Source organism: Passer domesticus, chromosome 6 (assembly GCF_036417665.1).
Source record: "Passer domesticus isolate bPasDom1 chromosome 6, bPasDom1.hap1, whole genome shotgun sequence".
NCBI classification, from domain to species: Eukaryota; Metazoa; Chordata; class Aves; order Passeriformes; family Passeridae; genus Passer; species Passer domesticus.
The window spans coordinates 43675769-43700921 of record NC_087479.1 but is presented as its reverse complement, the minus strand read 5'-3'; the positions used below and the strand labels follow the sequence as shown (position 1 = coordinate 43700921).

The 25153-nt window shown below is 44.6% G+C and overlaps 1 protein-coding gene and 1 long non-coding RNA gene across 6 annotated transcripts in view; one reads left to right on the top strand and one right to left on the bottom strand.

Annotated features, from left to right (window-relative positions):
• PAMR1 (peptidase domain containing associated with muscle regeneration 1) overlaps positions 1-24016 on the bottom strand; it is a 57180-nt gene extending 33164 nt beyond the window's left edge. For 2 of the 4 annotated variants that reach the window (XM_064425027.1, XM_064425026.1), the window contains exons 1-5: positions 23531-24013; positions 14412-14588; positions 13531-13659; positions 7673-7787; positions 2236-2453 (exon numbers count right to left, since the gene is read on the bottom strand). In XM_064425027.1, coding sequence (XP_064281097.1) covers positions 2236-2453; positions 7673-7787; positions 13531-13659; positions 14412-14588; positions 23531-23603 — 712 coding nt within the window. In that variant the 5' untranslated portion in view covers positions 23604-24013. Of the gene's footprint in view, positions 1-2235; positions 2454-7672; positions 7788-9300; positions 11342-13530; positions 13660-14411; positions 14589-23530 lie in introns of those variants that run through there. The other 2 variants (XM_064425025.1, XM_064425028.1) reach the window with 2 other exon arrangements.
• Positions 1-25153, top strand: part of LOC135303336 (uncharacterized) — a 55852-nt gene that overhangs the window by 10886 nt on the left and 19813 nt on the right. The window contains exon 4 of one of the 2 annotated variants that reach the window (XR_010364803.1): positions 21232-21395. The exons of the other annotated variant lie outside the window; for it this stretch is intronic. This is a non-coding gene — a long non-coding RNA (uncharacterized LOC135303336). The remainder of the gene's footprint in view (positions 1-21231; positions 21396-25153) is intronic. 2 annotated transcript variants of the gene reach the window in all.

The window sequence follows — 25153 nt, the reverse complement described above, 5'->3', positions numbered from 1 at the left end:
ATCTAACTGGATCCAGCATATGTCTAATCCTTAAGAGACTCTGATAGCTCCCCATCTGGCCTCCCATGCTTCTCATTTGAATTCTGTTCTGTGACTTCTAGTCACTCATGCCAATTACTGGTTCCCATTTCACACTTGGCATGGGATGGGACCTAGCACCTGCTTCCAGACTAGGCAGCACAGCAGGTTGTGTGGCTTCATCCTTTAATAACTATACACACTGTGACCTTTCCTAAAGGAGGTATAGGCTTTGCAGCTTATTTTGTATCAATCAAGACCTTTCTGGAATTTGAACCAGTGATCTCTGTGCAGTGAGTGCCCCTGCTTCAGCAAACTATGGCTTCTAGGCCAGTACAGAGCTCACAGGAAGAGGAGGCAGAAAAACAAGGAATTCACGTTTGATATACTTCTTCAGGCCTTTCCCCTACACCACTAAGGTGCTGAGGGACACCAGAACACCTTCATGTCCTAGCCCACATCCTGCGAGCACCTCTGTTGCTACTGCTCTCACCTGCAGCATAAGGAATTGCTTTAGTACGCCCCGTGAAATCTGTTCTGGGCACCTTGGCTCTTCCACAGTGCTGTGCACAGAGGGAAATTTCAGGGCAAATGCTTCAGTTTTCAATGTGCTGCCAGAGCTTTCGATCCTGTGCTGCCCCCACTTTCAATTCTATGCTGCCCCATGCACACTCTATTCTTCCCTTAAATGGTCCTGCTGGCCAGGTTAGTGCTTCACATAAAAAAGACACTGGGAGTGTTTGAAAAGCCTTTCACTGCACTACACATTAGACCAGAACAGCCTCATAATAAAGTGCACAAATAGAGCTCCTCACAAACTCTGAGAAGCCCTTTACAATGTGCTCTGTGTGGATTACCACACTTGCAGCCTCACAGCCTCAGAATAATTACCACTCAAAATAGGGCGGAAATAAAGTGCTCAACAATATTCAAATACTGAGTGTTCCCTGCTGGGCAGAGAAAACAGAACCAATTCAGCTTGCACCATATGGAAAATGTTAGTTCCCTGAGTGTAGGCAGCCCTTATGCAACATAGCCCACGCCACACTCATTTGTTCTATATCACCTCTCCTGCTGTAAGCCCAGGCAAACTATCAATAGCTAACTGCTCCTGCTAACAGGTACTAAAGGTGACATCTGAAGAACAGGAAAGGCTGAGAAATGGCATAGGAGCTACATCCAGAAGTATGAATATTTCAGATTGCTAGATACACCTCTGATCATTGTTAAGAGCTAGGTTTGTGTATTTATATAAGGGTTATATAAACTAACTAAATTTCCTGAGCCAGATATACCCTGGATGACCTCATGAAATGTGGGTCACCAGGGTGTACAGAAGGCAAGTTATGGTGAGTCACAGATCCTGCAGGGTTTATCTATGGCAAAGCAGCACACTCTGATTAGCCTTCTGTGCCAGGAGTTCTGCAGATAGATTTGACCAAAATTCCTTACATAGCTAAACAAGGAAGATCCAAGATGAGTGTGGAGGCTGCTGGAAATCCAATGGCAAAATGACAAGCCAGCTACACTTGCAGTGCTATTTTGAAACTATAGAAAGCAAGGTAGGGGACTGAAGCACTGAGTAGTAATGAAACCAGGAATTCTGTAGCCCAACTTCTGTCATTCATAACACTGAGATCATCACAGAAATAGGAAATGCCTCTTCATTTTTTTTCTTAAAGAAAATAATTTGTTCTGTGTACACACTTGGGGATTTTTGGTTTGTTTTGGTCTTGGTTGGTTGGATTTTTTTTTTAATTCCTAATGGTACATGAGCCAACACAAGAGTTTTGTCAGGGCATTTTCACTGAACTACCCATAAGACTTTGCATCAGGTTTTTGCTGCTTGAGACAATGACTCTGCTCCTGCATACAGCAATGAGCAATTCTGCCTGTGCAGTTACACATGCCCCTTCCTCTACTTCCTCTGTGCTCTTAATTCTTCGATTCAAACAGAAAAGTCACACAAAACAGCAGCTTTTCTCTGCTGGCTGATGTGCTTGTTCTTCACACAAGTAGAAGGAATTCAGTCTTTTTTAGAAGAGCCTCACATTCACTTGCCATCTGACAGCTTTTGAATCTTCCCCACACTGACTTTATGTAAGTTGCTGTTGGCAACACAGCATGAAAGTTTTTAATGAAGCAAAACAGGCAAAGAGATTAGTGAAATTGAATTAATGAGAATGAGTGGCATGTTCCACTTTTAGATTAGGTTACCTGTAATTTCTTCAAAGACAGCATGAAATCCATCAAAGTTCTTGGATCCATCAGACTGGAAGAGGACATGGAGTGAAGACCCAGTGCTTCGGATGGGAGGTGGCCTCTCATTTCCACAGAATTTCTTTATTATTTGACTGTCCAAATTGTCCCCATCACGAATCTCCACATAGTCATACTGGCACGTATAATCAAACTCCAGGCTCAGCATGGAAAATCTGGGGGAACAAGGACAAACAGTCAGACTGCTTACCTGTGTACCCTGAATACTATTTATTTGGGCACTTATTTAGGGCCTAACCCCCTCAGTGAATCAACAAGTCCCTAACCACACAAAGACCCCTCACTCATCTCAATTTTTTCATCATGATGCCTAGAAGCTGGCTCAACTCTATACAGTTGCTCCATGAGAACATTCAAGTATCAGAACCGTGAAGTCTAAATTGAAGTCATACAGTCTATACACGTGCATTAGGTCCCTAACCATAATACAATGTCAGAACTTTCATCCAGGCTCAGGCACTGCAGGGGGCATAGTTCTACTGTTGTTGTTTGCTAAAAAATGTTCTATTTGCCCTAAATAAAGTTCCAAGTACTGAAAGTTACAGTATAAAATAACGAGGTTCAAAAGCTGTTTACATTATCATGTTCAGAAGTCAGCAATTAGGGATACAAGGAAAGCTTGGGGATGTAACAGAAGCAGAAACGGCCACAGAAATGGAATCAAAATACTACAGCACGTTTTGCATTAGAAAGCAAAATGGTAGTAAATCCCCTATGTGTGGCACTTGCCTGTCTTTTGAGAGCAGAAATAAGGCACAGGAATTAGTGCAGAAGGGAAATACTTAAAGCCTTTTCCCACAATGTCTGTCCTTTCCTAGCTTCGATCCAGCCACTGTGCAAGGCTTTTGTTCATTAACAGCCATGCTATATGCTGCCATTGGAATTCAGGTGGGCACAGAGCCAAAGCACCCCACCAGAATATGAACGAGAAACAGAAGGAGCAACACCAAGTGCCTCTGGAGAATGTGTAATGGTCAGGGGGCTGGGCTCAGCCCTGGTACAGCAGGAAAAGGAGAAGAAATGGGCCTGGGAGAGGCTGTGCTGCTAACTGTTCAGCAGGATATTTTATAAATGAAACACATTATGTCCTAACACTTCCTTAAGACTTCTAACACTGCAGATGCGTATTTAGGATTAGGCTTTATCTCCCACATTGCCTATTCCAGTGTGGGCCTAGTGGTTTGCAAAAACTGCATTTTCACACCAAAGAGGTGAAACAAATTTTGGATCTGCTCCTGGACCTCACAGTCTGAAGGGAAGAGAATTCTGAAGCCTGTTTCATACTATTCTTATCTTCAGACTCAGGCACCCATGTTAAGGAGGCCTCCATGTTCCTCCTTCCCTTGACAACTCATGAGCTGACTTAAGAGGTCTCTTCACTCAGTCACCTTTGTTCAGGTCATATGGCTGATTTTTGAACATCAGGAGTGCACTATCTACAGAAAAATGACTGAGCAGTTGTGGGAAGCTGCACCAGTGGAGCAGAGCCCCTCATTTTTTAAAATCATCTGATGGAATGTAGAAGAAAAAACAAAACATCTGCTTTAAATATGCATTAGAGAGAAATAATTCAACTTTGCTTTGCATAAAATGCATGAGTTGAATTCTAGTTCAGTCAGGTCTGTCAGAGACATCCTCACACGTATCAGGTTATACACTACATTTTCAAAACATTCTTTCACTGGTGAAACATACCCCAGGGATCTACCCTTATGGAAGTTACAGAGGAATAAAAATTAACCCGTTCATCTTTGTCACACTTATCAGGCTACAGTTTGTCCTGACCCAATCCTAAAAATACCTTCTGGTTTTCTGAACTGGTACATTTCTGATTAAAATTAAGTATGTGCAAGTACAAAAGGAAAATTTCTGGAATGCCCACCATGTACTGGGAGCAGTATTATTTATAGATGTAAAGGTAAATTGTGTCTGGATGTGTGTCCCTGAACAAAGAATGTCAAGACATAGGCACAGAGAATGAAAGAGCCATACAAAGAATACTGGTTTTAATTGTTTGCTTTCTCTGTTTTAAAAAATGATGAAAACAGAGTGGAAAATGTGAAAGACATAGGGGTCCTGAGTTGCATTTTATTTAACTTGGCAAAGAAGCAGATACACTATACTGACGATATGGGATCCTGTGATTAGGACTCAGAATTGGCAGGTCAGGAAACCTGCCAAAGCTTTTAAAAACTCCTTGGCTATGGCCCAGCTGACAGGATCCTTTACAGACCGTGAGGTCTGTTGCTGTTTAAGCCTCAGGTACACACAACTCAATAGACCTCAGTTTCCTCACCAGTGAAAACATAATTATGTAATAATTCTCTTATATATGATAAAACTCAGCATGCTAACTTTGTGCTACAGGTCATCAAATAAAAATGGAATGAGAAGTATTGCCTTGATTTCATCAGTGGCTGCAGTGGGTATATATTGGCCAACCCTTCTGAGGAAAGCCTCTAGCCAAAGGACATATCTAAAACTGCATATCTCCTGAGGCACTAAAGAAAAGAATTGAAAGTTGTGAGCTACTTCCACTGTAATATGACATCCTTGACATGAGTCAGGCTGAGTCATGAGGGAGCCCATACATCACAACCCAAAAAAAAGCCCCAAGGCTGGAAAAAAAAAGCAGAGAAAACAAACTACCACCACAACATGGACACTATTTATCACAACAGCTCTACTGAGCCAGCCCCTGAAGGACTCCATGGCACAGCTTAAAGCAAGGGAAGATTTATCTGTGCTCCTGGGAGTTTCACTCTTCCTGCCCTATGCAAGCAAAGACAACCACTTTGTTCGCCTTCTGTATTACGCTGTCCCCATCCCTGCCCTTGCAAGCCAGGGTGGCAGCAAACAGGATTTGTGCACAGAGAGAATGAAAAAAGGAATTCTTTTGTTGGCAGTTGTGCTGATTCAGCACAGTGTTGGCTGTGCATTAACTAAGCAGTTACCACCCACAGAGGGGATCAGCACGTTTATATGAAAATACAGTGAAGGAAATGTGGATGGCAGTCCCAGGAGGCAGGCTCTGTTGGTTAGCTTAGGTGAACCGGCCCTTCTGTGTAGGAGTAGACTAAAGGTAAAGTTTTTAGGTTACATGTACATGTTTTCCATAATATCTAACTGTTGAAGTACCTTAGTGCACAGCTCTGAGGTGCATCTTGAAGATGTCAACTGACTCAGAACACACTGCCGGGTTACCTTCTTTGAGGACATCCTGTTCCATCTTTGCCAAGAAGGTTTCCTCTATGCCTCCTGCAGGACTTGCAGAGTGGCAGGGTTAAGTGTGGACATTCAGGAGAGCTCCTGATCTTTCACTGGGAGTGCTATGTCATCTGCTGAGATTTTTAGGCATTCAGACATTAGGCTCATCATCAGGCTAGGCAAAAGGCTTTAGTATTCTCCAACATTAGCCAGCTCAGACAAATTAGATGCTGACAACAGAAGTTTGGTAGTTCAGGCTTCCCTCTTGGAGACCTTCATAGTTGAAATGTAACATCAAGGTGATACCTAGTATTATGTTTATTTGATTGCAGGAAGGATGGACATAGGGAGGAAGAGAAAGGCACTCTTGTGTTAAAATTTTCCATCTTCTGTAACAGCAAAGTTGAACAGTGAACTGTGAACCATACCATGAACTGTATGGATCTCATGTGACACATCTTGCTAGTCTGTGTGTAGGTAGCTCTCAAGATCTAGACTGGAAGTCTGATTTCTCCAAGGAGTTAGTACATCTGTTAACTACAGCACTCCCCATTCTACTGCTTTGAAAACAGATTAGAGTCTCCTCCGTGCAGCCACAGCAAGTTCCTCTCTTAAATATAGTGTTCTTTGTTAAAATAACCTCTGGTGCCTTTCTTGCATCTTGTGCCTGATGCCATCTGGCTGTTAACACTTCACCCAGAGACAGGTGCATTCAATAATTATATGCATGCACAGGATGCATTTCCACTCTCACACATCACATCCCCACTACAGCAAAGATAGGGTGACACCTGTAGTGCTTGAAGCACTTTTTAAGCCTCCCAACTGACAAAGCCCTTTTCAGAAATGTAGAAAAATATCATGTCCCTAAGCTTGTGCTGTGCAAATCATACACCTCACCAACAATATCTCTTAAAAAGAAGGCAGGTACAGTCCATGCTGACTGACACTGATGCAAAGCTGTTTCATATGAACAGAAAACTCTTCCTCACAGCATTCTTCCTGTGTCTGCTACACAATGCTATCTAGGCAATAACAGGTCATAACTACACAATAGGCTTGCATTTGCAGGTCTGAAAAAAGTGCATTAGTGTGGGAAAACCACAAGCTCTTCTTTTCAACCAATCTATTGTTCTTCCTCCCACTAAGTGTCTCTTCAAACATATTTAAACTGTTTAAACGTATTTTAACTGTTTATGTATCTAGCATAGTTCTTTTGCCTGGGCTCCAAAGTCAGTGAAATATTGAAGGGCTAAACTATTCTTTTTATTCTATTAGCTGGTGTGTTTTGAATACCATCCCCTGCCATACTTCCTGCATGTGTGAGCACCCTGCTGTGTACATTTGGAAACATTATTAATTACAACAGCAAGAGGCTCTCCTGCACTAGGCAGGAACTGTGAGCTTGACTCATTAGGGGTAGGTTAACAGGTCTAAGCATACACAGCTCAGAAGAGCAATGACAGGGCAATAGGACACGGTCTTAGGCTGTGTGAGTGGAAGTTTAGGCTAGACATTAGGAAAAAAATAATCACTGAAGGAGCGATAGGGCATTGCAATTAGCTGCTCAGGGAGGTGGTGGAGTCACCATCCCTGAAGGTGTTTAAAAAAAGACTGGATGTAGCACTGAGTGCCACGATTTAGCTGATAAGGTAGTGTTAGGTCACAGGTTGGACTAGATCTTCTCAAAGGTCTTTTCCAACCTAGTCAATTCTGTGATTCTGTGACTTGCAGGAGAACCAACCACATCCTCCAGATGCCTCATGGGCAACTCCTTGCATGAGACATTATATTATAACATTCTTATATCTTTTCTTCAAAGAATGTCTTAGTTCAGCCTAGTACAGCTTAGTTCAGAAACTATTGGGTGCCTTGCTGTCAAGGTCTTGAAAACACCTCTAAAGAGACACATTGTGCCCAATGCCTGAGAAACTCTCCTCAGCATCCATCTGTCCATAAGGGGAATTGAAAGCACAGCACTGATCTGTCCAGAGCCTGTCCATAACAAGCCAGACCAGGGGAAAGAGCTATGGTACCAAATGCAAAGTGCTTGCTATACCTTCACTGCCCCAGGGCTCACAGTTGCTGACCCTCTTTGACTCTTGGTTACCCACACAACCCCATGTCCACCTGAAATCAGTGCTGGCTAAAAGTCAGTAAGACTCACCGTAACTCAATGTTAAATCCAGCTTGAACATGGATAGTCCATTCACATCGTGCATTCAGTGGGTAACCCTCCAGCAAAATCTGACCTCTGGAAGCCCGAAGAACCTGCCCACACCCTGGGGAGAAAAAGAAGAAAAATAATTGTGTGAAGGACCTTCAAGAGACATTTGAAGAAAATATACATAGAAATAACACCAGAAGGAGATGACAGGATGGCTTAGGAAGATACACTCCTTTCAAGGCAGTGTATAAAATACTGGGACAGCCACACAATAGTTGTAAAGAGTTATGACTATATTGGAGTATTGTCTAGGCTAAGAGTACCCCCAGGAAAATTGTAGTTGATTGCTTCTCCCTGGTTTGCAAGGCAACTTCATGGAACCATTTCTTGCAGCTTTTGCCTCTCTGTTAATTAGCCCACCTACACACCTGGCTGATGCTCTAGCTCAGAACAGTTTTGATGGAGCCCATGCTGACATTTGCAACCACTGAAGCTGAGGAAAGTGGGAAAGTGACAAAACTACAATGAACACTTGAATTACCTCAAGAGCTAAAGAGCAAAAGAATGAGACCAAAAATCTGTTGCACGCAATGTCATGGTTGCTAGTCCTTCATATGGAGACTCTGGGAGGAAAAAGAGCTGATATATTCATAGAGGACAAATTTGTCCTCAGGATTCACTACATCATCCTTGCATGTTAATGCCACCATGCCATTGAAGGTATATAAACATCACAGCTCCTCTATCATCAGCGTGACACTGATGACTCAGTGTGACACATATAGAATATACAGCCCTTAGCTCTTCTTTCAGGCTAATTCTTATCCTTCCTCTAGTCTTGTTCCACTCTGCCTCTGCCTGTTTTTCACCATACTATGGAATGTACTTCACAACCAATAGGATACAATGAAGTGCTCCAGTCATTTGTGCCCAATCTAAGAAAACCATCAGAGGACAATGAGCTGAACAAACAGCAGACAAGGTCACACCAGGGGAGCAATATCTTTTCATGACAATCCTGCAGCTGTCCCTAGGCATCTGTCCAGGGATAGTTATTCTAATTCCTCATCTTGAATGCTGAACATTTTTAGCTCAGAGAGTTCTCTCACCTTCAGTAACCTCTCCATTTTCCCCAGCTATAAAATATGGCTAATTATATTTTCCTCTGTGGAAGATGCAAAGTTGTTTAGTGATTTTTGCAGAGCTTACTGTGATCTGCACATGCATGTCCTAGCCAAATGCACAGTTAAATCACTATCAGACAGAGCTAATTTTTCGTTCCTACTTTCCTGACCACATCTTTCTGAGTGGAGTCTTGCACATGGCTATATCTCCTGGTAAGCCTTCTGTTGTTTTGCTGGAGTATGTGGCTATATCTTTGCATATTGAAATTGCAATTCAATCTAACAGCATCACCTAATCAGGAGAGTCTACACACCGCAGATGAGGATAAGCAAAAAGTTGAATGACCCAAAAGACCTCCACAGCAATTCTCTCACTTCTTTTTACCTCTTCAGTCCAACAGAAAGCTCTGCTGCTTCCGTCTGTTTCCCTAGAGAAACCCTAAGCTTTTAGCCAGTAACCCAGGATGAATGTTTCCTACTGAAACAGAGGGTTTTAACACTTGCCTCCGGGCCCTTCCTTCCCGAGGGAGAAAGGGTGACAGTGACCTGATTTGGTGAAGTACCGAGCATCTGTGGTTCCCATTGATCATAGTGTCTGGAAATCAATCCTGCTGCATCTGGTCTATGGGGAAACATGAAGACTGCAGGTCAATTCCTCCTCTTTCTTCTTAAGAAAGTGTTGCTTAAATGAAATACCCTTTGTTCATTTACCCTCGGTTACCCTTAATTAAGCAGGACCCAAGGAAACAGAAATCCTGCTCAGAAGAGTTCCTCAAAAGTGTTTCATCCTCTTCTGTGGCTTGCTCAGTTCCCTCTGTAAAAGGCGAGGATTAATGAGTGTGCCCAGCAACCACATTAGGATTCAACGAGTACAGCAGGATCTGCTGTGGTGAAAATGATAATGCTCCTTCCCACAGCAAGAAACAGGCCCTTGTGCTGCCATTGGCTCCTGCCTCAAAAACAACCTGAGACAAAGCTGCTAGAAATCTTCAGAGGGTTTGACAGGGGGCTTGGACCACCTCAAAGAAAGTTTCCCTTTCGTCCTGAAGGGCTTTTGAGTTTTCGATGCCTTTAACAAAGGAAAGCCAAAGAACTGGTGCAAAGATACTTGTATGCATGGAATACTAAACACACTTCTCTGTTTGCCGTGGTACAGCCTGAACTCTCTGAACACTGGCGCCGAGGAAGTAGGTTTGGCCAGCAAAGCAGGTGGTCCAGAGACTAAAGAGGAGCTATTCAGTGACCCTCTCCAAAAGAACTTTCTCAGGTTTGCTCCCACCCTTCTCTGCACGAAGCACCTTTGCGATCACATCAAATCTGTGCTTTTTAATCTCCAGCGCTTCTAGAAGTTAGGCTGACTCCCCAGACCAACAGTTCAATCATATGTTGATCAAAAGGAGTCTTTTCTCTTCCTATTCTAAATCTGCAGGAGACCTGGAAAGCCCTCAAAAATAATTTACATCATAAACACAAATGCTGGCAAATTCTGCCTCATTTACAAAAAAATAAACTACTTTGGCAGAGTATCAACATCCTTGTTCCGTTCCTGTTCCTGAAAAAAAGGCAGCTTTCAGGGCCACAGTAAGATTTCCTCCAAGGCTTGTTACTAACAGAGAATAAAAAAATTCAGGAGACCTCTGAGTTGTAGCCCACAGAGACCCTTGGGTCTATGGAGGGAAAGGTCCTGAGATGACCTTTGGTAAAAACTCATTATCTTCTGTTTGAGTGCTGCATCTTAGATGTGATGCTCCTTCAAAGGTCAGGATGACCGAACAGAGGATAAAGACAGTAGAAAGGTTTCTGCTATTCAGAAACAGGCTGATATGGGAAGGCAGCTGTCACTTGTCACAACTTGTTGCTTCCTGTTGGTTGTTGGTCACCAGTGTTATGTGAAACAGTAATGTTCAGACGATTGTTTGTTTTGAAATGTTTTGAAACTTGTAGTTTCAAAAACTACAAGTACTCTTGTCTGGCACAGGGTCCACATTTGGACAGCAGAGCTGAGAACAGCTGTTAGAAAACACCACTTTCTCCCCTGCTTTGATGGAGCATGTGCCTTGAAGTGACATTACAACTTGGGCTGGCAAAAACTGTTAGAGTGCAGGGTACAGATGAAAGCGTTCTGCAGGGCTGGTTTTCTTCTGGTTTTAGAGCCTGATGTGCCTTTTGGGTCATGATGATTCAATCCAAAAGAAGTCCCATTAGGAAATATGCTAGCACCAATTACATCTAGTCAGTGTGCTTTTTTCCTAATAGCATTCCTTTGGCCTACCCTAAATTATATAATTTATCTTTTTACCAAATGATCTGGTATCCTTTGGTGGTTTTTCAGCCATACCCATGCTTCCAGCTATGCCAGCGGATACTATAAACCTGACAGCCCCATGGGCCATCCCGTACTTCTCCCTTGCCATGGCCCTCTATCATCGCTACTTTTGCTGGCAGCTCCCACAGACCTCTCCCGGGGGCTCCCGCTGCGCTGGCGAATGCACTCAGCCCCTGGAGCGCTGCCGGGGGCTAGACCTCGTTGTTCTCCCGGAGGTCCCCAGACCGTGCCTCACGGCTCCCCCGGCCGCGTACGGAATCAACAGGCACCGATCCTGCCCGCAGATCCTCCGCGTCCCCGCGCTCCGCTCCAGCCGCCCACCCCGCGGGATGACCGGGCCCTCACGGCGCGGCCCCGGCCCGCCCCGTACCGCCCGTGCCGGCGGGGCCCGCGGGCGGCCGGGCTGCCGTGCCCGGGGCTCTGCCTCAGCGCGGCCCGGCAGCGCAGGGATGCGGCGGAGCGGCGCTCGCCAGCCCTCCCGGCCGGCCCCGGCGCCGGGAGCCGCAGCACGGCGGCAGCGCCCGCCGGCCCCGCGAGAGGGAGACAGAGCCCGGCGGGAGCCGCCGCCCGCCCGCGCCCCGGCAGCGCTGGGTGGGCAGTGTGGGACGGAGCAGGCGGGTTTTTACATCCCGCATTGCCGTGGTGGAGCCTCTTTGTAACTCTGGGATTTCCTGGCCCTCTGCCGCTGGCGAGGCACCCAGGGCTGCAAAGTTTCAGCTGTGATGCCGTATGCAGGTAGCAGAGAGAGATGGCTCCTCCTGTGCTCTCCCAGCTGTGGTGGGTGAGCACATCCACGGCTCCAGCAGCCTGTGCCTGCTGGCATTCCAGGGCTACTTGCTGGCCACCCTCCAGAGCCAAAGCCACATCGCTGGGAGGCGCAGTCCGCACCCACCATGGTTATGGACTGCTTTCCAAACATGCAGTTTTCTCCATGCCTGAGCCTACCATCAAGGCCAAAATCGAGACAGCCACAAAAGGGAAACTCAGGATGTGCTGGCGTCACGACTATCCTGTGTCCCCACTTTAAAAGTGGAAGAGACAACGGCACTGTCTAACCTTCCTACCCCACCTCTCAAGTACCACAGAAACACATGAAAGAGATCACAGCCTCAGTGTCACACTGCTTCCCTTAAAAGAGCAAGTAGTAAGAAAAACGTTATAAGACAAAGCTGTCCAAAATTTCAGTACTGCAAAAATATCCAAATAGACCTCTCTTTGTTTCAATACAAGTGGGAAGAATAAACTGAAATATACTGTAGTCAACCAATATATTCAGGCAGATGGAGGAAATTTAGATGAGTTAATGACTCTTTCTTGGCTCTTCTTATAAAGAAAATTCCAGAGAAGATCTAGCATGCACCTAGAGAAAATGGGACTTTAAAAACTATTTTCAGAAATCACACCATAAATGGCAGGGGACTCAGTTGATTAACTTCCAAAGCCTCAAGGTTGAGTTATCTCTGTTGCTGAAACATGTTGATTCCCCACATTCTGCTATTTGAAGCTATGATTTCATTTTATATGCTTTCATCTCCTGAATGGTCACGGGCAGTGTTGTGAAAACAAGTTAAATTGCTTTAAAATCAATGACTAAGAGGACACAAGCCTAAGGTATGCAGCACAATGGACAGAACAGAGTAGGGAAAGCAGACTCTGCTTTTATGTCTCCCAGCAAAATATGAACAAAGAGACAGTCAATAAAAATTGAAAGAGAGCTTCACCTTCACTGGTGGAAAATTGGTGAAGGAAATACCAGTCTTAAACATTATACAGTTAGCTGATGAAATTCATTATTGAAAGACAGAATTGGGATTAACAACTTAGCAAAACTAAAAAGTAGGAGCTTTTGTACACTGTCAGGTACAAAACCTTTAGATATTGCTACCAGGACCTGAAACACTCATTGTTATGACATAATCAGAAGCTGCAAGTTAGTGTTTTCTAGAGGCACCTTGAAGTGTGCTGAAGATGTGTGGCAAAGGAAGGAAACACTGGGATATCCTGGGGCTGGCAGGAGCTGAAGGAGGACAGAGGACAAGCTCTTTGGTAAAGCTGTTGCCCTTGTAAATGTTTATGCTTTTGCTCAGGGGCTGTGATGACATGCATCCAAGAAATGCAGATTACAGAAGATTTCCAGAGTCACTGTAGTTAAAGTTTTAAATAAACCAAACCCAAAGAGACATTTAGTAGGGTTCTAACCCACCATGACCTGAGGCCCAGTCCAGTGGGAGAGGAGCTTTTTTCCTAAGTGTAGATCTGCTTACTGCCTGGTTGTGTTTGCCTTCTCTTGCTTGTGCCCTTTGCAAGAGTCGCTGTGCAGGAATAGCTGGAAAGGCACAGCATGGCCCTGGCTCTGTCCCACCACTCCCTGTCCCTGACATCCCTCCCTGCCCGTGCAGGACACTTACTCATGCAGTCCCCTCCATACCAGCCAGCTCTGCACTCTGCACAGTAGATTCCCTTGATGTAGAAGTCGTCGAGTGTCCCTCCCCAGGAGCCATTGCGACAGGACTTGCAGTTCTCAAAGATGGTGCAGCCTAAAAAGAGAGCCACTGTGTTAGACAAAAGCCAAGGTGCATTGTCCTACAGGAAGAGGAGCAGCCTCTCTGTCTTTTCCACAGAAAAAGCCAATGACGTTAATGACTGCAGAGCTGCTGACAGCTTTCCCGCTGGGAGCCATACCCAACCTCCACGCCCTAGGCAGCTCAGACTCTGAGATTTGGAACCAAACTCCCAGTCTGACTTGCCCAAACCTCTAAATCTCATTGCTCCAACTGTAAACGCCTCTCTCAGGAGTCTGAATGTGTGTGCTGATGCCACTTGGGCCAGCTTAAATTATTCTGATGACTTCTAAACTGGTCCTAGCTCCTCCTGCTGTCTCCTCCTATCACCTTTCACCTTTCTTTTTCCTCCCTGCTTGTGGGACTTCCAAGTTGTCTCTCCTTTTTTGCTTTGGGGATGAAAATCAACCAAGAGTACCACCAAAACACTCCTGGTGTGAAGCCAGCTATAGTGTCACCATTTGGCAACTTCCAAGCCTGCCCAAGACATCCTGACAACACTGCTAGTAGAAAGTGTTGGGGTTTTTGGCCAGTGATGCTACCTGCTTTGGAGGAGCCTTGCCTAGTGTCTTGCTGCTGTCAGCTAAGTGGTGAACAAAGTTCCTGAGGAAATGCAAGACAATCCCATGCCTCAGTGAGGTGTGCTTGTTCACCACTGCCCTGCCCAGCATCTGCCATGATGCCTTGGCCAAAGATTTGGTGTGAACACAGCATAGCCACAAACATACCTGGATGGATTAAACAGGAGTCACACTCATTCTCCTCATTCCTGCAGCAGGGAATGGTGTAGCCCACTCTTTCTTTCTGTCCTGGGCAGATGCACTCGATTTGGTCGTATTCACAGCATTCCCGACACATGATATTCCACTCGGCTCCTGGGCAGTTTTCATTGATCACTGTGTACTCTGCAGAGAACGGAGAGGAGGACACACAGAAACAATCCATTATCTGATGAGGACTGGCAGGATCTATTGTCCAGTGGTTTGTCATGGATCATGGATGGCATGAGGCTGGCCAAAGTCTTCAGCCCAGAAAAACCCAAACTACGTGGCAACATGTGCCTGAAATGTCAGTGTGGTTTGCGTGTCTAAGGAACACGCAGGAGGTTCACAGGACCAGCCAGAGGAAGCAAACAGACCAGAGGGAAGGAATATATTTGCTTTCTCTGCAAGGCTTTCCCACTTCTGTGGTGAGAAAAATAGCTTTAAAAAACCACAGAGGATGATATCACATGAGAAAGTTTCTTCAGATTGCAGGACTGATTTAAAGCACCATCTATAGTATAGATTATTTAAACTATGATAGCATGTTTTGGTTGTATTTCTGCTTGTGAATTTTCTGTTCTTGAAAACTAGGGGGCCCACCAGGAAAGGCCACTTCTAAAGTTGGATTTTAGCTGTTTTCACTCCCTATTTTCACCCAGAAGTACATGCTGTTACATTTCACTTCACTGCTGAAGGAAACAAGAATTTTGTTATTTTTAAAGGTTTGTTTTGCCTGGAATTTCAATATGGTAACATCTTTCTGTTATTTAGCATAACCTTATATGATATCTAAGCTATGCTGGAAGTACCCTTTTAAGAAAGAACCTTAGACTGTGATTCAGGACTGCCACAATAAGTGCAGATCCTGTCTTTCCACGCCAATGTGCTGTCTAAATTCTACAAAGAGAGATCCAAGAAGTGCACAGAGATGTCAGCATGCCTTCTAAGCCGCTGACAGCACTGATGACTGCTTTCATGGAGTTTGATAGTAAAAAGAGGGAGCAGACTAGAAAGACGAGACATGAAGGAAACTTAATGAGACTAGCTCTTTTTTTCCCCTTCTATCCTCCTCTTTTTTCTTTTTTCTTTTCTTTTTTTTTTTTTTAATTGTTGTTAGGTAACAACCTTTTCCCTTGTGTATTAAACTCTGAGTAACAGGGTTGCCTTGTCATGAAATAAGCCCTATATCTCTAAGGTGAAACACTCCTATCCATGCCTGTACCTGTCTCCCTTCTCACACTACTGTTTTTATGTTTCTTTGTCACTGATATCCTAATTACTGTGCCTGCTGGAGCTCCCTACCACAGAGCATTGCTGCTCTGTCTCACTTGACTTGCCATGACCTCATGAAGTCTGGTTGCTGGAAGCTTATCTTCTCCCCTAATGATTTTTACTGACTCCATAAAAAGGACCACCAAACTGTTTCTTCTTCTTTTTTTTTTTTTTTTCCCTTTTGCTGGGAATGAAATGCAGCCATTTGTGCTCCTCAGAACCGAGCCTTTCCCTTGTGCCTGGTGTACTGACCAGGGAGAGTCTGCTGCTGCTCTAAGTTTAGGAATGAGGCTGCTGTTTGTGCTGAAACCTTTTCATCCCCCCCAGCCCCCCCTCTGCCCCTATAGTCATTCCAAAAAGAAAAAGCTGTTCCTTCCATCCAGTATGATTCTGTATTTGTTTATTCCAGTAGTGTAATCTTACATTGAAATAATCTTAATTGTTCAGCAGTTATAGACCCTTTTGCCTGTAGGTCTTGACATGCTTTACAAAGTTCTTTTTTCCAGATGGGAAAATGAAGCACAAGGGAGGTGAGGTGACTTTGCTCAAGGTCCCACGGAAAAACAATGGTAGAATTGGGAATTAAACTCATGGCTTCTAATTTCCAGGATGGCAGTCAATCATCCTGGCCAGGCTGGGGCTTCTTAACCTATGGCTATTATTCCCTTTTAATTAAGCCTTTTATCTATGAATTGTATCTGATTCAGATTCCAGAGAAAATTAATTACACACCTCTAATTATCTCTGTAGAACTGACACTCAGTTTGATACATCTCAGCATACAAGGCAGACAATAGCTGTGTCTCTGGTGTATGAGGTGGGGGTCTCACTCCTTCCTGAAGCAGTACTCTTTAAAGTCTGACTAATAAATAACTACCCAACATTCAGAGCTTTTGTAAAGCATCCTTCAAATTCTCATTTTCTTCTAACTCAAGATAGAAATCTAATTTATCTCAAGCTTGCTAATGCCTATTATTAAAGTGGATATATTATTCAAGAGAATTTTTTGTCTGTAAAATGATCCAAATATTCACAGGCAGATTTACATTGGGGTGACAAAGGAATGTCTCCATCCTTGCAGGAACTCAAATCCTGACAAGATAAGACTGTGAGCAGCACAACTTTCAAGTTAGCACTGAGAGATGGGGTGGACCATCTAGGTGACATCCAGAGGTCCCTTTCAACCTAAATTACTCTATTCTTCCCTAAAATATTACACATGTATTTTTATGTAGGTAGAGAGTGTGAATGTGTGCATATGTGTATTTATTTTCATATGTAGAGCTTGTGTACGCAACAGAGCCAAAAAGCAGAGGCCACGTTTATTCTTGGTGGATCAAATGTGTGTATTTGTAGAATAAGTTGTCCTTGACATAATATTTAGTGTTAAGAAGGGAGCAGCAGATCTTGGCCCTTAAAAAATTGTAAAAATAGACTTGCTGCCATCTAAAACTGCTGTTTTCTCACTTCTTTTGTCTCAACTTAGATGATGAAAATAAACTGTCTTTTGACTTACTAACAATTTAATTCCCTTTCAGGTTCTTGGTTTCTGCAGTTTGGGCAATTTATGTAGCCTTGACAAGGAAACATGTGGATTTGAGATTTTTTTAAGTGGTCCTTCTAGGATTTTCTTCACAGGAAATCATGTAATCTATTATTTTGAGGTTCTGTAGAAGCCATTCTTTAAAGAAATATGATTGAAGAGTTATGCATCTCTTTAATAATAGCAGGATCCCTTTTGTTTTATCTCTGGGCTACTGAAAAAAAAAGGCAAATAAAACCTGTGCCTCACAAGTTTAAAAGGGATATGCAAAGAGTCACTTATGTGTGTAAGCAATGTTTGTTTGTCTGGCAAAGCTCAGCCTGTGCTCCAGGGAGGCAGAGGCATGACCCTGCTCCCCCTTGTGTTTTTTGGGGATGGGCAACCACTGGCAGCTCCCCCACACACACTTGGCCATTATTACCCAAAACAGAAGAGAATGAGGCAGAGAAAAGTGGGAGAAGATTTATTGACTGAGTAAAATGCTGAAAGCAAGGCCTCGGCCAGCTGTGGCAGAGATAATTGTGGGGTGTTTTGTGAGCTTTACTTTGATAATCTTCCAAAGCAGGCAGTCTGGCTTGCAGGCAGTGACTGTGTCTTTGATTTTGGGACAAGCCGGAAGAAGCTGCTTGACAACCCATGCAAAATATTTAACTGCAAAGAACAAACAAGACTCTGGACAGGCAAATAAACAGTGGATTAATTTATGAGATTTTAATGATGGAAGAAAAGCCCATTAAATCCAGGCATAAACAACTCACATGGAAGCAGCTCAAGACCATGGAAACCATGCAAGAAATGCCTGTGTTGGGAAAGCACGCAAACGTCCAGGGTGTGTGCTGGAGGGAAGACCTGCTTGGCTCAGGAGCCTGGCACAGCCCAACACAACACTTCACCTGATGCTTTGGGTCCAGCCTGAGCAGGACTGTGAGGTGGGAGATCAACATTTTCGGGTTTAGATGGCAGCACATTCATGCTTGCTACCTACATCTGCACCTAGCAAGACCTCCTCATCCCTACAGCATGTCACATCCTAGAAGCTGTCAGTTATTGTACTTGCAGGGACCTTCGTGACAGGGAGGAATGATTCATCTGACTCCATGTTCTCAGAAGGCTAATTTATTACTTTATAATACTATATTATATTAAAGAATACTATACTATACTATACTAAAGAATACAGAAAAGATACTTACTCAATGCTAAAAAGATAATAATGAAGACTCTTGACTCTTTCCAGAGTCCCAATACAGCTTGGCCCTGACTGGCCAAAGACTCAAAACAACTCACACTGGAGACGAATCAAACAATCACCTGTCGGTAAACAATCTCAAAACTCATTCCACACAGGAGAAGCAAACGAGATAAGAATTTTTTCCTTTTCTTTGAGGCTTCTCAGCTTCCCAGGAGAGAAATCTCGGCGAAGGGATTTTTTTAGAGAATGTGAATGCCAGTGATGGATTTTGGAGGACACCAGTTGTAGGCGATGCTCCCAGACAATGTTCTCTTCGTTGGCAGTGTCAGTCCAACAACAATTCACCTCAGTGATGCTGCTGCCTCCCCTCATGCCCAGGGCTGAGCTCAGACTTAAAGCTTTGGTGATTCAGGAACAGATTCACAAGCACATTGTTGCCTCAGGGGTGGGTCAGGCCACTCATCATGGTGAAATGTCAGCTTCAGCTGACTGATCTTTTGCCATAGTGAATTTGTATATCATAGATACCTCGCTAGTTGGAAAGGGATTTCTGCTCCGAAGATCTGAGGGCTGGGAAAACCGTGTAGCTAAGAACTAAGGTGAATTGAAGCAAGCCCAATTATACCAATTATCTTTTGTGTCTTCCACTTCTTTGGAAGAATGAGGATTTTTTTTTAGAGTACAGTCACTTTGAGCTGATATAAGCCTGTGCTGCTGCTGAAATGGGACATTTTTCTCCCTCCTCTCCCTGATTCCCATTCCCAACCCTGTATTTGTGCTGACAGTAGCTGCTATGTTGAGGGATCAGACAACTGATTGAGCAAAAAACCAATTTGCCATGTCTGTCCTTGGAGAAAACTTCCTATGCTACAAGTCTATTCTGTTATCCTGCAAAAGTTTTCCTTCCATGCCTCAGTTTATCCATCCGTACATTGGTAAACACTACTTAAGCTCAAAGAAATATTATTTCAAATTGCTTTGAAAAGTGCCATTTGCAGTAACAGTGCAGTGTAAGTAAGACCAGCTACAAACAGATAGATACACTTCTAGAATTTGAGTCCATGGAGGATGACTTTTTGAAGTGATTATTTAACCAGTCGTGTTCCACAGATGAGAACCTGCCCCTTTGTATTTGATTTCATCTTTATTTTTCAACATACTGCTCAACAACAGCTACTGTCTTGAAGAAACAAGCAGTTGAATTTGAAGGAGCAATTTTTTAAGGCTGTTAGTAGGGAATGTTTGGCCATGTAATAATTCTGAAAGTATTCTTTAACTTCTCATTAAAGACAGCTTCAACAGAGATGAAAGCTAGTAGCAGCTTACACTTTCTTTAGGTCCATATCATTTTTCTGCTCTTTCTTACTTGGCTCTACTGCCATTGCACAGATATGCAAGCTGGGTCTCACCCCACAGCCATCAGGTGTGTGGACATTGACAACAGGAAATGCTCTGAGTGCAGCACTGGCTGAAACTGTGGCTCCATTGTGATGAATAGAAAAATTCTCCATTTGATTTCAGTAAGGCCAAGAGAAAGACACCTTGGAAAAGGGATGTTCCCTTCAAGAGACTTTTACTGGGGCTCTTGGAAAATGAGGTACCCCAAACCCTTAATAATAAAGGAAAGTGCAGGTCTTTATTGTTAACCTTTTTGCCTCCGCTAAACTACTGTGGAAATTATGTCTGTTTGTCTTTTTGATGTGTTAAGAGGATGAAAGGGATAATGCTGTCTCTAAAACCACTTGCTTCTCTCTAGAAATTATGTACCTATTACTCTTTTCAGCAACTGGGCTAATTAAAAGAGGAACTGAAATACATCCCTGTTTTAGTTTTACTCAGTGTGCTTACTTTATGCTTACTTTGCTGAATAATTAGACTGCTGCTTCTACAGAGGCAGTTAGCATCCTTTTCTGCCTGTAGTATGTGCTTTCACACAGTGGCAAGTGGGGAGAGGCAAAAAGAAAGGATCTCTATTGTAAAAAAGAATCAAAGCCAGTGGAAGAACACAGGAGGAAATCTACAATACTAAGTGGAATCTGCCAACTTAATAAATGCACACTAATTTGACTGTCTTTTTAAAATACCCTTCTCCTTTAGTTTCTTCTGAGTATTTATGACCTGGAATTTGTGTTCTTATTATTGGCACAGTGGCCTTGTGGCTTCATTTGAGAAAAGCTGTGGCAGGAAGAAATAACCAGGTTAAGACTCTTCAGAGGTTGCTACATCACCCTTCAGGCTTTGATTTTCTCTGGGAAAAAGGATCTTATTTTGAGCAGAAAAATTATACTAGTATGATCAGGAAGAGAATCTGTCTTCTCTGTGCTGCAAGACAAGGAACAGGAACAGGTAATGAATGTAGAACTTTTGAGTAAGTGACGGCATCGATGATGTTAGACTTCTGCATAGGAGAGAATGTTTGGAAATCTGCAGAGAAGAAGCAGCTGTGGTATTGAAATGAATCCATGACCACATAACATCAGAATGTGCTCGTGTCCTAAACATAGAGCAGTGGTGCTGGACCTGTCTTGAGGACTTGCCTCTTGCCTCTGCAACATGTTGACAATTTAACGTGCAGTTAATGTTGCCCAGATAGAAACAGTCCACACAGACTGCATCAAATTTTAATCCCTACAGCTCCTGTGGAGTGTGTTGTCCAGTCCTAGCCAAGGACTGAAGATGCTCTCAGTCTGCCAGGCCACTGTCCCTGCTGATGGCTTGCCTCCCTGCCCTGTGGCCTTCCTTCCAGTCTGCCCCTCACCATGTCCCTCTTCTTGCAGGAGGGAGAGGGGCATCCACATGCCCAAGGGAGGTCCTGCTGCTGACAACTGCACTGTCCTGTAGTGGTCAGGGATGCTTCAGGGCTGGTGGAGAGAAAAATCCTGGGCACTGGCAGGCTTGCAGGGACTCCTGGGAGCTACTTGAAGAGACCTCAGGGTCAAAAGTGAGTAACCCCAGCATTTTTCCAAAATAAAAAGCAAGTCTCTTTGCCTTTGTCCATGCTAGGAACCTAAACATGTGAACTGAAGTAACCCATTTGCTAAGATTGAATGCATCTGGATGTGTCTGAGTGCATCTGGCCTTCACTTCTCTAGACAGAGGCTGGGGGGGAGGGGAAGAGAGGTTGGGGAGGGTTTAGATAGGCAGAAACACACAAAAACACACATATATTTTTAAGGAAACATGAGTCACTTGCACTCCAAGTTTATTCCAAAAAGTAAATTCCCAGACCGCCCTGACTCCTGCCCCCAGCTCTCGAGGCAGGCCCTGTGCAACTGGGTGTGATAAATATGGATAAAAATTGGATACATCTGTGGGGAGGAGACAAAACGCTATTTTCCAACCTGCCCTGACATGTTAAGGCCACTGCACTTCTGAGTCGCTCCCCTGTCTCTGACAGCCCCTCCTGCTGTGGCTGGAGGGGGCTCCTGGCCCCCTCGTGCTGCCAGCTGTGTGCCAAGCAAGTGCCAGCAGCTGCTCCGCCACCAGCAGCAGGACAGGGCAGGGCAGGGAAGGGCAGGGGGACAGCTGACATCCATGTGTCCCACAGGCTCTTCTCACACTGCTCCTGGTGTGCAAGGAGTGGGTATTGGGGGAGCCAGCACCCTCCCTCCAAGGCTCACAGCCCCACAGCCCTTGTGTCCCACAGGCCATTGTTGTCCTTCCTCCTGCCTCCCATTGTCACTGCTGCCGAGGGGATCAGTGCTAGATTACTCTGCAGACCAGATTCTTGCCACAAGAGAGATGTGCTGCCCGTGCAGCAGTGGGGGCCGATGCCCACCCAGCTGCCTGACAGCCCCAGCCTGTGCCCAGGGATGCTCTGCCACGGGCAGGGCTAGTTCTGTGCCACTCCTGCAATGGCACATGGAGCCGCCTTGCCTGGCCAGTGTGCAAGGTGGCACATGTCTGAGGGATGGGCCACTGCAGGGACAGGCCACTGCATGTGGCACAGAGGTGGGGAGAAGCTCTCCGTGCTTGTGAGCCAGGGGGAGCTTTGGCAGGAGGCCAGCCTCCCAGGATGGCTGCAGGTGCTGGTGGCCAGCCTGCTGGGCAGATGACCCTGTCATCACCTGTTCCCTGTGTCCTGAGGGTTTGGCAGGGAAGGGCACTGCATAGGCAGACTGTCTGCTGCAGCCCCTGCTGAGGGGGCCTCTGAAGCACCATCCTTGACACCAGTTCTTTACAGTCTTTGAGATCTGAGTGCCTGCAGACCTGACAGCTCTCCTGGTGAGAGGAGTCAGCAGTGCTGAAATATGCAGCAGCTTCAAGGGTGGGTGACTTGAGGGCACCTCACCTCCCAGTCCTTAGGGCTGCAGCTCCCAAGAAAGCAGCCCATGATGCTGACAGCTGGCTGCTGCAAGCAGGTCTGGACACCTCCAGGTGTAAACAGCCCAGGTTCGTGGCCATAACTACAGCAAATTTGCACTCAACAGTAAATGCTTTTTGCTCAACCTTATCAAGATAATACTTGCTGGTTCAGCAGAAACTGGGATGGGGCTTGAGTATAAAAAAGATCGTTCTGCTTTAACAAGGCTTTCCCTTTGAGAGAATAATATTGGAAGAGCTAAATCCCAGATTGGAAACAATGTGTGGGTTTTGTTTTCTTTTTTTCCTTCACTTTTTTCTCCCTTGCCTTCATTCTTGGTGTTGGGGCTGGAGAGGAAAATCTCTGTCTTGCCAAACTAAACAAATTACGCTTTACAATTCAGAGACTTAAATGCCTCTTTTTATCATCATTTCCGTAGCACTGAGTGTTGAGAAAATAAAAGGAGTAATAAGCAAAGTGATTGCATACCTTTTTCTTAATGGCCATTGGCAAACAGATTCAGCCAGTTGTTTCTCTTTAAGGCTATTAAGTTTGCCTGAAAATCATTCCTGGGTAAACCTACACACACACACACACACTCCATGCTGACAAGAAAAAAAGTACATAAAGCAGAGCCCCTTCGTTCTCTTATTGCTGTCCCTGCAGATCTCTCTGCTTCCCATGACAGCGCATGAGATCAAACCCCTCTGACCACACTGAAGGAAGGGGGCTCATTCGACCATGCCGGGAACACACACGCTCTCTTACAGTACCTCTTGGCAAGCAGGAGATGAGCAGGAGCTGGAGAAGAGTGAGTCCTACAAGTGTCCAGGGTGCTCGCTCCATACTGCCCAGGCCAGTGCAGCGGTGTGACTGCTCGGGAAGGGAAAGCAGGCAAACAGCTTTTACTGGGACCTCACCAGCTCCAGGCTGCGAGGGATCTCGGATTTCAGACCTCAGCACGCTCCCATCCTCACCAGAGGGGAACTACCTTCAAGAGACTTCTCAGGCGTCCAGAAGCACACGTCACCCCAAACCTCTCCAACTGCTGCCTTAACCCTTTCTGGACTCTGGCAACAGATCCTTTCTGTGATGGCTTTATTGGCTCAGTGCTCACAACAGAGATAGGAGTTTTGCTTATGTAAAGAAAGCTGTTTTAAAGCGGGGAGAAAGAGAAATGCAGATATATATCTCTCTATATGAGCCATCCCGGCTGCTGAGGCTGAGCTGAAGTTACGGACATCTCCAGAAGGAGGCACTTTGTCCTTGCTCCCGTTGGGCTCGTGGGGCTGATGCATCCCGGGGGGTGGCAAGGCTGGGTGTGGGGTGGGGGCAGAGAGGGATTCCTGTCCCACACTCCCGCAATTGGCAGCCTGGCCAAGTGACATGGTTCACTTTACGATGTGCTTAAAATAGCCGCGCATTTTTATGGTGGGGCAGATGAATGAATGAGGCTCAGTAAAAGTTCACTCCACAGTGGATGAAAACCACAACACACAAAAGGAATCACTTGGCATACGTGTGCTTGTGCTAGTCAAAACCTTTTTACTGTCCATTTCTGCCAGGAAATGCAATTTTGGCAAAATTGAAATGTTTTGTCGGAACACGCTGATATTGAGGAAATGTTTAATCCAAACAAAGGAGACCATTTAGTTTGGATTTTATCTTTGTGTCATATTTGGTTTTGCCTTTTCTATTAGCACATGCTAGACTTTTTTTCTGGTCTTCAATCCATATTTCATGGCAGCCTACTTAATTTTCGCTAAAATTTTTCTTGAATAATTTTTTAATACTTTCCAAAGGACATGATTTTTTACCTCTAAATCAGACTTTCTCAATTTGATTTCTATTGCAAGAAATATATTGCATATATTATGAGGGGGGAAAAATTGAAAAATTGGCTTTTGCTTTGGAGTAGGAAATCAAGTAACCCAAAAACCTTTAACAAATACCTACAGTTTGTAAAACTGAGGCATGTTGAGCAACCTCAAAAATTTGAGAGCCATTGCCAATGGAAGCCTCGAGTAGTTCAGTGTGGTGCAAAATCCCCTACACCTTCAGGTGGTCTTTCATGGGGTGAATTCCTTTAACCAGACATCTCTCCAGTTTGGGCTTGTCTGTCTGCCAACCTCTTGACTTTGCACTGTGAACAGTATTTTCAGAATTTGTGCACCTTCCATATAAAACTCTACCAAAGTATTTTTTCCCAGATCTTCAACACTGATACAAACCTACCATTGAGAATATTAATAGCAGAAGAGCTGAGATGGGTGTCAAGATTATGTGCCATTATGGCACATAATCCTTGCTGAGCTAGCCTGGCTGCTGCCCTGGATGCTTTTCAGCTCAGGAGGAGCTCACCACAGCTCTTCAAGTCCCACTGGGCCTTATTATGC